The following is a 12,343-nucleotide window of genomic DNA, read 5'->3' on the forward strand; positions in this document are numbered from 1 at the left end:
TTGAGGAAGAGAATTCCAAAGACTCAAGACCCTCTGAGAGAAAAATTTCTTCTGATCTCTGTCTTAAATTGGCGACCCCCTTATTTTTAAACAGCGATCCCTAGTTCTAGATTCTCCTACAAGAAGAAACATCCTCTCCACATCCACCTTATCAAGACCCCTCAGGATCTTATGTTTCAATCAAGTCCCCTCTTATTCTTCTAAACTCCAGCAGGTACAAGCCTAGCCTGTCCAACCTTTCCTCATAAGACAAACCCCCCCTCCATTCTATATATTGGTCTAGTAAACCTTCTCTGAACTACTTCCAATGCATTAACATCCTTCCTTAAATAAGGAGACCAGGACTGTGTACAATGCTCCAGATGTGGTCTCACCAATGCTTTATATAACTGGAGCATAACCTGCCTACTTTTGTGTTTAATTCACCTTACAATAAATGATAACATTCTATTAGTTTTCCTAATGACTTGTTGTACCTGCATACTAATCTTTTGTGATTCATACGCTAGAACACCCAGATCCCTCTGCATCGCAGTGCTTTGCAATCTCTCACCATTTAGATAATATGCTTCGTTTTTATTTTTCCTGCCAAAATGGACAATTTCACATTTTCCCACATTATACTCCATTTGCCAGATCTTTGTCCACTCCCTTAACCTATTTATATCCCTTTGTAGTCTCCTTATGTCCTCTTCCTTTCCTATCTATGTTTGTGTCATCAGCAAATTTAGTAACCATTCCATTGGACCTTTCATCCAAGTCATTTATATAAATTGTAAAAAGTTGAGGGCCCAGCACTGATCCCTGTAGCACACCCCTCATTACATCTTGCTAACCAGAAAAAGACCCTATGCCAATATGTTACCCCCTATACCATGAACTTTTATTTTCTGCATTAACCTTTGATGTAGCATTTTATCAAATGCTTTCTGTAAATCTAAGCACAGTACATCCACCAGTTCCCCTTTATCCACAGCACATGTTACTTGCTCCAAGAACTCCAATAAGTTGGTTAAACACGATTTCCCTTTCACAAAACCAGGTCCTAATTTATGTCATCTCACAGCCATGTCTCTGTAAGGGCTATCAGATCGTACTTATTTATTTCTATTAGTGTTGTCAGCTTATCTGTATGATGCAGATGGAACAATGGTTAGAACCATACAATGATACAGTACAGAAGGAGGTAATTTGGTCCATTATGCATGTGCCGGCTCTTTGAAGGAGCTACCCAAATAATCTCATGCTCTTGTTCTTTCTCTGGTCTAGTAAATTTATCCCTTCAGGGGTTGATTGAATGCTCAAGTATTTTTTGAAATTTGTGATTGGATCTGCATTCACCACCCTTTCAGGTAGTGCATTCCAGATCACAACAACTCATCAATTAAGTTTATTTCTTCATGTCACCTCTTCTTTTGCCAATAAATTTAAATCTGTGGCCTATGGTTATTGACCTTTCTGTTACTGGAAGCAGTTTCTCTTTATAATTTTGACACGTCTATTAAAGCTATTAAATATGCAGTGGATGTTGGCTGTATGGATTTTAAGAAAGTGTTTGACAGAGTACCACGTGAAAGTCTGGCTAACAAAATTGAGGCTCATGGAACAGGAGGGTCAGTGTCAACTTGGATAAATATTTGGCTTAAGGGCAAAAAAAGTGAGTCACAGTAAGTGGTTACTTTTCATACTGGAGGATGTTAGACAATGGTGTTCCCCAGCAGTCAGTGCTAAAACCACTGCTTTGACTTGGACATTGGAGTACTGAGTAAATTTTTAAAATTTGCCTATGACACCAAACTTGGAGGAGTGGCCAACAGTGAGGATGATACCAATCAACTGCAACAGGACATAGGTAGGCTAGCAGCATGAGCAGACAAGTGGCCGATGGAAACACCAGTAAAACTTGGAAATGATTGGTACTGGCCTGAACTGGAATTTCATTTTAAGGTATACAAGACCAGTTTGAAAGGTCTGGAATTCACTGCCTGAAAGGGTGCTAAAAGTAAAAGCCCTCATTTCATTTAAGATGTGCACTTGAAATGCTGTAATCTACAAGGATACAGACCAAGAGGTGGAAAGTGGGATTTAGTTGGATAGCTTTTCTCGGCTGGCACAGATGCAAAGGGCCAAATGGCCTCCCTCTGTGCTGTAGAGTTTCCATGTTTTATGTTACGTAGTGATTGAGATTCTGTCTGTGATGAAGTGGCTGGCATATATTTTACTGCAGCTGGAATCTCAGCACTTGACTTCCAGTATTTGCGTTGCTAAGCAACAGCTGCAAGACTCAAAATGGTAGCTGAGCTGCTTCTATTTATCTTCTTGAAGGCTAGCCTTTACATTCAGCACAAACAGATGTGACCACTTAACTTCCATTTCCAAAAAACTTTCCCAAATCACTTATAAGTTGCCTGTGTGATCGGCCAGACTGAAATCAGTTATTCAGCACAAACCAGCAGTTGGTTCAGGGACCTTCTTATCTGTATGTCTCCATCACTACCTGCAACCATCATGGAAGATTACAGCATTCTTTATCCTGGTTACAGATGGTATTTTCATTTAGGACAATCTGTCACAGCCATGCACTTCCAATAAGGAGCCCACAGATTTCACACCCAGGAATCCTGCCAGCCCAATCTGTCTGCATCACTTACATCGCCTGTGTTCAGCTTCACGCATATGAAGCTTTGCCAAGTTCAGATTGTTCATCTCTGCAATTATCTGTGAGATCAACTTGGCTGCCCTGTTTTGCATGAAAAATGCTCAGTACTGAGTGATCTGCCCACTGAAATGGTTTTTGACTTAGGTTGCTCTGCTAATCTGGCTGAAGGAGGTCACTGGGAAGCATTGCTATACAAGGTGAGAAATCACACAAAAACAAAAGGAAACAGCACCTGTGCTGATTGGTCCATAACACTTACGTGCATGTTCAAAGCCAGCTTTCATCCGTTTGAAGAGTCGGTAATGCCACTCCCAGGCTTTTAGCTGTTTCTCTTTGTCTGTGCAGTTTGTATTTGGTGTTTCGTTCAGTACTTGTGTAGTTAACTCACTCACACGCTGCTCAGACTCTCGCACCAGTGTTGTCAAGTGTAAGGCACGACTCTCCAAACTCACAACTGCAAGGGGATATTGATATTAAATGTACTGCATTAATCCTTTGCTGAATTTTGGCAAACTGTCTCTACCCCATCTCAACAAAACTTTGGCACTTTAAGAATCAGTCTCCTCTGATCACTCTCCAACTGGCTAAAGCAACTTTTGAGAGCAACCAGGACATATTGAGAAAGTGATTAGCAAAGCATATGGGATTTTGGGTTTCACAAATATAGTTGTGCTGTATCTTTTTAAAGCTCTGATTAGGCAACAACCAGAGCATTGTGTCCAGTTCTGTTCACCACACATCAGGAAGAATATGCAGGTCCTTGAGAGCGTGTAGAAAAAAATTACCAGAATGGTTCTAGAGATGGGGGTTTTAGCTACAAGGGTAGATTGGAGGAACTGCGGTTGCTTTCCTTGGAGCAAAAGAAATTGAAGGGGGATTTGCTAGAGGTGTATGAAATTATGGCAGGTTTGGATAAGGCAGACAACGGAAAACTGTTTCCATTAGCTGATGGTATAAAGACAAGAGGATACAGACTTAAGGTGTTGGGCAAGATATGCAAGGGAAATTACACACTGAGTGATAAAGACCTGGAAGTCACAGCCCATGAGGTGGAAGCAATTTCAAAAGGAAATTGGATGGGCACAATTAAACTAGCAGGGTTACAGGGATTGAGCAGGGGAATGGGACTCACTGCATTGTTTCACAAAGAGCCACATTAGACTTCATGGGCTGAATGTCCCTCCTTCTGTGCCATAATTGAGCCTATGAGATTAAAGCTCCCTCTGCTCTGCCCTACAGTTTATTTCAACCCCGAGCTTGGAAATCCTTCACACTCTTTAGATGCACCATTTTTGCATACAATGCTCACATGAGCCATAGGAACCACACTGCAGGCTTTTGCCTTTCTTTTAATTTACGACCCCTCTACCAAAAGGCCAGTCTCTGGTGCCTTCCACACATGCACATCCTATGCATGTCATTCCAGACTGTAAGTGTAGTATGTTGTACAGCTGCCTCTCTGCTGCCCTCACTTGGGGAGGTGTAAATAAAGTTAGTTCAACAATGGCTGCTTGCAGTGAATCCATATGGTGAGATTTTTCTCAGTGCAATGCAGTACACTGCCAACAGAAAAATGGCAACAAGGCTGAAATGGAACTTATTTTATATATCATTTGAAAAATTAAGGATTAAAGAACATAGTGACAGACATTTTGTAGCTCCTTAAGTTAATTTTGAGGAAGTTTGGGGAGTTTGAAGGATTGCTCCATGCACATCGTGTTCATGTACAGCTCAGTGAGTCAGTGCAGTCTGTAATTGAAAAAAAATGGCACAAAGGGCACATTTGGGGACGATGGGGAATTCAATCCTAACAATGAGGTCTGGTATAATTACGAATGAAGATTATACATTTGGCTGAAAGCAAATAAAACCAGAGATGAGGACAAAGTAAATATTTTCCTCACCATGAGGGGGCCAGATACTTTTGATGTAGTGTCTAACCAGTGTTGCCCGTGAGACCCCAAAACCATGGAATACGCTGAAATTAATGAGATTCTGAACTCGTGTTATGATGCAAGTAAAAATGAAACTGAAATCAGAGTTGCATTCCATCAAAGGAAGCAGTTGCTAAGTGAGATTGTTGCAGGTTACATTCTTGCATTCAAGAAATTCACCGCTGTGGGTATGGCATGAACTTAGAAAGCAAACTTGGCGACACTTTTGTAGGAGGCCAAAAGAACAATAAAATCCAGGCCAAACACGGAGCAAAGACTGACATGGAAATAGGCCTGTGATAAGGCCACAGTCATGGAAATGGCAGAAAGGGATAGCTGCAAATTGCAAAGGAGGTATTTTCCTGAGGCGGCAGGTGAGTTCACCGGATTTCAGCGAGATCCAGGCCCCGGCAGCCAAGTTCACAATCTCAGAATCAGAAATGTTGATGTTACTGTTGCCAGGGTAGCCACCAGCCATCTAAATTCCCCCATTTCCAGTCAAAATGCTATGTCTATGGGAATGTTGGTTATACCCAGATGGCAGACAGGAATAAGCAGTAATGCTGCAGGTTGCAGTCAAACTCCAGGTCACAGTCAAGGATCAGATAGCAGGAATGCAGCAGGTGAAGGTCATGGTAGATTTAAAGCTAGTTCAGGAGCCTGAAAATCCTTCAATGAACATTTGATAAATGGAAGCAGAAATTGGTGTTATTGAGCAGGAAGATTAAACTCGGTCATAGAGCAAGAAAAACGGCACATGGAAGATAAGAGCAATTGGGCTGAAGATATAATTCCAGCACTCACAGCAGAAATCAAAGTCAGATGCAGAGGATAGGTCCCTTCATATTAATATATGTTCTTTCTAGCATGCAAGTTTTTAATCTTGCACTCATCAGCTCATTATTGCGAAAATTAAAAGCTCATGGTGTAGAGGGTAACATATTAGTCTAGATAGAAGATTGGTTGGCTGATAGAAAACAGAGAGTATGCATAAATGAGTCTTTTTCTGATTGGCAGGATGTGACAAGTGGAGTCCCGCAGGGTCTGTGCTGGGGCCTCAACTTCGTACGTTTTATATCAATGACTTAGATGAGGGGGCCGAAGGCATGGCAGCTAAATTTGTAGATGACACAAAGATAGATAGGAAAGTAGGTTGTGAAGAGGACATAAGGAGGTTGCCTGCAGATGACTGCAGGCAAAAGGAATATGTCCAGACATTGCAGCTTTTTGAATATACGTCCTATTACTTGCCATTGATAGAAGTAGGAGGGAACAAAGTCTCCCTGATGAGAACAAATTGAAGATATGATTAATCTGGGCCAGGTTATTTACATTAGGGATCAGTAAGAATGTGTCAGACATTGAGAAAGTGCTAAGAGGGCACAAAGTGGTATTTGAGTAAGAAAGATAATGATAAAATTTGGCATCACAAGGCAAATTCAAGATAAAGGACGATGTACAGCTGACATTTTGTAAGGCTGGTTCAGTGCCTTTTGCTCTGTTAGAAGCAGGAAGTAAAGAGCTGGATAGATTAGAAAGAACAGGGGCAATTAAGAAGCTGAAGAGCTGCAATGGGCTGCCCCCATTGTGGTAGTTCAAAAAGCAGGAGGGTTCATTCGAATCTGTAGAGCTTTTTAGCATACAGTAAATAAGATGATTGAGAATGATAATTACTAGTGAAAATTTGTTTTCTAATTTAGCTAATGAAAAGCTTTTCATTAAGATCGATCTGTCAAATGCATATTTGCAATTAGAATTAATTAACATAAACAAGGAATTGCTTACCATTCATATGCACAAAAGGTTGTACAAGTACAAAAGATTATCATTTGGGGTGTCTACTGCTCCCGCAGTGTTCCAGAGTGTCATGGATCAGGACTAAGTGGGAGGAAAGCAGTGTACTGCTTCTTAGATGACATTCTGATTAGCAGTAAGACAGAGAAGGAGCACATTGTAAGGTTGAACGAAGCCCTAGATCGGCTCCAAGAGTGTGGCATCAAAGCTAACAAGCAGAAGTGTTGCTTCATGTAATCAACTATAATATACCTGGGTCACCAAATAAATCATCAGTGTGGGAGATGGTTCAGGGGATTTTGAAAGCAAAGAACCAGATGACAAGGAAGAACTTAAACCACTAATAAGAATTATTGTGTATGATTCTAAGTTTTTCCCTGACTTAGCTGACACATTTGTCCACTTTATCTATCAGCTGCTCAAAGATGGAATAGCTTGGGAGTGGTCTGCAGAGTTCCAGAGAATATCTGCAGAGATTAAGAAAGTACTGATGCTGTTTTGACCCACTATAATCCCAAGAAACAATTGGTTTTACCGTGCGATGCCTCACCACAGTGGTTAGGTGTGGTGTTATCTCACATAATAGAAGACAGCGTGGAAAAGCCTGTAGCATATGCTTCACGTACTTTAACAAAGACAGAGCAAAAATTGAGAAAGAGATGTTAAAAATCATGTATGGTGTTACCAAGTTCCACAAATACCTGTATAGTAGGAGGTTCACTTCGTTAACTGACCACCTAGCCCTTACGATCATATTTGGTTCAAAGAAGGGGATACCATCCCTTGTGGCAGCACGGCTTTAGAAATGAGTGTAGATTTTGATGCCCCATCAGCGCAACATTAAATATTGTAAGTCAGCAGCTCGCATAATGGAAATGGATGAAGATACCCAGACAGAAAGAGAAGGGAGCCAAATTGGTTAATTGAAAGCAGGTAAGAAGGAAGCAGAAAAAAATGTTTTTTCACTACTTCTTGTCAAATGATGATATTTTTGTTAAACACAAATTGGTGTTAAGGAACAAAAACAAAATTGCTGGAAAAACTCAGCAGGTCTGACAGCATCTGTGGATAGAAAGAGAGAGTTAACTTTTCGAGTCCGTATCACTCTTCTTTAGAACTAAAGAGAAGTAGAAATGTGGTGAAGCTGGATAGAGGCAAAGGAGAGATTGCAAAAGTTATCATAAACAAAAGGTTGAATGGGGTGTTGATGGTGGTGATACTGGCTAAAGGAGGTGCTATTGGTGACATTAAGAGTAGAAAGCAGAATGAGCAAGTGACAGATGGCCCTGGTGGGGATAGGGTGGGATGGGGTGGGGGGAGGGAACGGTGTGGGAGAAAAGATCGAAATAGGCTAAAAGGTGGGGATAAAACAATGAATGGAAATAAATTTTTAAAATAATAATAGAAATAGGTGGGAAAAATATATATATAAAAACTAAAAAATAAATATTTGAAAAAAGGGGTTCAAAAAGGGGTGAGGATGGAGGAGAGAGTTCATGATCTGAAGTTGTTGAAGTCAATGTTAAGTCCGGAAGGCTATAAAGTGCCTAATTAGAAGATGAGGTCCTGTTCCTCCAGATTGCGTTGAGCTTCACTGGAACATTGCAGCAGGACAAGGATGGACATGTGGGTATGAGAACAGGATGATGTGTTGAAATGGCAAGTGACAGGGAGGTCTGGGTCATGCTTGCAGACAGACCAAAGGTGTTCTGCAAAGCGGTCACCAGTCTGCGTTTGGTCTCTCCAATGTAGAGGAGATTGCATTGGGAGCAGTGAATACAGTTGACCAAATTGAGGGAAGTGCAAGTGAAGTGCTGCTTCACTTGAAAGGCGTGTTTGGGCCCTTGGATGGTGAGGAGGGAGGAAGTAAAAGGGCAGGTTTTGCACCCTCTATGATTGCATGGGAAGGTGCCGTGGGAGGGGGTTGATGTGTAGGGGGTGATGGAAGAGTGGACCACGGTGTCCTGGAGGGAACGGTCCCTACGGAATGCCGACAGGAGGGTGAAGGGAAGATGTGTTTGTTGGTGGCATCATGCTGGAGTTATTATTTTTAAAATTTATTTCCATTCATTGTTTTATCCCCACCTTTTAGCCTATTTCGATCTTTTCTCCCACACTGTCCCCTCCCCCCACCCCGCCCCCACTAGGGTCATCTGTCACTTGCTCATCTTGCTTTCTACTCTTAATGTCACCAATAGCACTTCCTTTAGCCAATATCACCACCATCAACACCCCTTCGACCTTTTGTCTGTGACATCTTTTGCAATCACTCCTTTGCCTCCACCTGTCACTGGCCTTCTATCCAGCTTCACCTGTCCCAACCCCCTTAAACAGTATATATTTAACCACATTTCTACTTCTCTTTGGTTCTGAAGAAGAGTCATACAGACTCGAAACGTTAACTCTGTCTTTCTCTCCACGGATGCTGTCAGACCTGCTGAGTTTTTCCAGCAATTTTTGTTTTTGTTTCAGATTTCCAGATCTGCAGTATTTTGCTTTTATCTTGGTGTTAAGGATTTTTTTTTACGTGTAAGTTACTCTGGTCAGTTTTGTTTTGGTTGTGATTACAGTAAAAACAAGTATACAACCCAAGTTGTTAAATTTCAGGTATTGTTGACATTTGTTTAGTCATAATTGTATCTGGGAAATTACGCACATTTACCATTTTACATTTTAGTGTATAAGTTGGTTTTTAATTGGGGAGGAAATGTAGTATATCGTACAGCTTCCTCTCAGCTGGGGAGGTGTAAATAAGGAAGGGTCATGAGGACTCAAAACGTCAATTCTTTTCTTCTCCGCCGATGCTGCCAGACCTGCTGAGTTTTTCCAGGTAATTCTGTTTTTGTTTTGTAAATAAGGTTAGTTCAACAATGGCTACTTGCAGTGAGTCCACATGGTGAGTTTTTCCTCAGTGCAGTACACAACAGTAAGTATTGACAGGCTATTTCACCTATGGAAAATATCACACCCATTGCCAGTTGTGTCTTCAAACAACATATACACACTCAATAATATAAACCCACTTACTAATATACACCTAAACAGATACTCATACACAACGATACAAACTCACTCATATACAAATGGGCAGTATTTAACGAAGGCGGCAGGGGTCTCATCCACTGGCTGGAGAGCTGGCGAGAGCCCCACAACACCTCTTTTTGGGAAGGCCCACCAAATTAGTTGCCAGTCAGCACTTAACTGGGAAGCAGCAGGCATTCCATGGAATCAAGGATCCTGGAGATGGAAATTGCACCACACGAGAGCTGCCAGCCAGCCATTCAGAGGCTGGCAACTGTGCATTGTTTGGCAGCACGAGCAGGAACAGTGGCTGCTGCTAGTAATGCACCCACCTGAGGCCCAGGCTCAGTGAGGGACCAAGGCCACATGTGAGCGATGGCTTTATGGGGGTTAGGAGTGGGGTTGCCGGTGGGCGGGGAAGGGGGGTTGACAGAAAGGGCAGAGGGGTAGCTCTCAGCGGGTGTCCCCCTTCCTGATGCCGGGTCCCTTGATAAAATTCTAAGTGCCTTTGAATGAGGGATCCCCAGGAGCTCACAAGCAACTCTGACAGGGCTTGCTTTTGGGATTCCTGCATGGCGAGTCCCCTGCCCCGCCTCCCACCAGTTGAATAGTGGCAGCAGGACCAGACCCATAAATGCACACTAATTGCTCAATTAAGGACCTCAATTGGTGGCGGGATGGGAAGGCCATCCATGAGCCTTCCCACCTCAGAGAGGGCAGAAGCAGGAAGGCAGTCTCCACCCACCTGATTAAATGCCCTACCCTGCCACCAAACTCGCCTCGGTGGTGGGAGGGGGAGGCATTAGATTCTGCTCATTCACTCATATACAAATATACAAACTCACTCACTCACAGTTGCCTCCATCAAAGCAACTTTGATGCCTTATTTTGGTGCCTTATTTCCATCTGAAAGAAGTTGATGCCATCAATTAATGATTGAAACCCTCGTTGGACTTACAGTGTGGGCTCTCCTTAGCTCCAGCCTGCAGAAGCATCTTGGCCATGGGCACATTGTTGGTCATAATTGCAATGTCCAAAGGCATTAAGCCTTCACTGTTTGGTGTGTTCAAATCCAGTTCTTCTGTGCTATAGAGGTTTAGGAGCATCTGGACAGCATCAAGATCCTGCTGTTCCACAGCCTCAAAGACCGCCTCGTTACTATGAAAATTCTGAAAAAATGAAATAGGAAATTGTTTTTTCTTCGCATTTTGATGTTGTGTACATAATATATTTGGTGCAGTAAAGCAAGTGGATGCAGTTCCAGTACTAGTAGCGTCTGTCTACTGCTGTCATCACTTCAAGTTGTAATTGGTTTAAGCGCACAGATCAGGTTTCATTGCAACAGCTGCCCGTAATATACAGTCTGCACTCAAACAGAAGCAAAAATCTCTGCTCTGGGGAGCCTCACACACTGTGAACAAAGATTGTACACAGCATGGCACTCAACCTGACACAGAACCCTGAGCAATTGGTATATTGCTATGGTGTTTGGGTAGACTGCCCATGTTATATTGTTACATTTATCTACAATTGCATGTAATACTGGAATAATCAAGATGTGCCTCTGTTGAATACCAGCCACCTACTTCAACCTGGATCAAACTTTGTTCTTGTGCCAGTGTTACTATATTAATATGAAATTGGATACACCCTGCCAGAATCCGCTCTATCACCTCCATTAGGTGGTGCCAATGTGCAGCTGTCAAACATCATATTGTTATCAACATCTTAAATAGAATTATATTCTGCTTTTTGTCAATGCCGTACATTTAGTGAGGTGTTCATGGATGTAACACTTATAATATTATGCAGCTAGTGCTAGCATTAAACAAACAAAGCTCCCTCTGCACTAGGCTTGTCCAACCTAGGGCCTGCACGCCACTATGCGGCCCGCCAGTTCCTTCCATCTGCTCCGCGGACCCCGTGTTTAATTCAAAGTTGTGTGAGTTTCTGCTCCTCCAATCACATCCCAGTTCTCTCCCGCGTTTGCTGCTGATAGGATCACTAGTGAACCTATCAGCAGCAAAGGTGGGAGAGAACCAGTCGCTGATTGGACGAGTAACTTTCATCAGTCTGAGGCCTGAAAAAACTGCGCAACGGTAGCGGTGAGTCTTTTGAAGAGGGAGGTTTGCAGGGAGCAGGAAGAGAGACAGAGCAGAGAGACAGTGATTACCGAGCAGGGAGTGGGGGAGGGTGACTATCGAAGGGGGAGGGGGAAGAGAGCGACGGCCAAGCCGGGGGGCGGGACAGAGAGGGACAACGCTGTGGGGAGAGAGAGCGACTACTGAGCGGGTAACTCTTTCGAGTACAAACCCGTGTCCATCTGTTTCAGATGAAGTTACATTGTTAAATAGTTTGCCATTGTGAGATTTGAACTCTTGATCTTGGGGTTACAAACCCAGTACCATAACCACTTGGCTATTTACGCCAAGCCTACTGAGCGGGTAAGAGTGGCTGTTGGTGGGCGGGGGGTAGTGAGAGTGGGGGCGGGGCGGGGTGTAGTGAGAGTGGGGGCGGGGTGGGGTGTAGTGAGAGTGGGGGCGGGGCGGGGTGTAGTGAGAGTGGGGGCGGGGCGGGGTGTAGTGAGAGTGGGGGCGGGGCGGGGTGTAGTGAGAGTGGGGGCGGGGCGGGGTGTAGTGAGAGTGGGGGGGGGGGCGGGGTGTAGTGAGAGTGGGGGCGGGGCGGGGTGTAGTGAGAGTGGGGGCGGGGCGGGGTGTAGTGAGAGTGGGGGCGGGGCGGGGTGTAGTGAGAGTGGGGGCGGGGTGGGGTGTAGTGAGAGTGGGGGCGGGGCGGGGGGTAGTGAGAGTGGCTGCAGGTGGGAGGGTAGTGAGAGTGGTTGCAGGTGGGGGGGGTAGTGAGAGTGGGTGCAGGTGGGGGGGGTAGTGAGAGTGGGGGCGGGGGGGGCAGTGAGAGTGGGGGCGGGGGGGGCAGTGAG

General features: G+C 43.8%; 1 protein-coding gene across 1 annotated transcript in view; it reads right to left on the reverse strand.

Annotated features, from left to right (window-relative positions):
• The window catches only part of LOC121288357 (ankyrin repeat and fibronectin type-III domain-containing protein 1-like), a 179,755-nt gene that overhangs the window by 111,689 nt on the left and 55,723 nt on the right, over nt 1-12,343 (reverse strand). The window contains exons 2-3 of the mRNA XM_041206911.1: nt 10,367-10,577; nt 2,919-3,113 (exon numbers count right to left, since the gene is read on the reverse strand). Coding sequence (XP_041062845.1) covers nt 2,919-3,113; nt 10,367-10,577 — 406 coding nt within the window. The remainder of the gene's footprint in view (nt 1-2,918; nt 3,114-10,366; nt 10,578-12,343) is intronic.

This window comes from Carcharodon carcharias, chromosome 15, assembly GCF_017639515.1.
Source record: "Carcharodon carcharias isolate sCarCar2 chromosome 15, sCarCar2.pri, whole genome shotgun sequence".
Taxonomy (NCBI): domain Eukaryota; kingdom Metazoa; phylum Chordata; class Chondrichthyes; order Lamniformes; family Lamnidae; genus Carcharodon; species Carcharodon carcharias.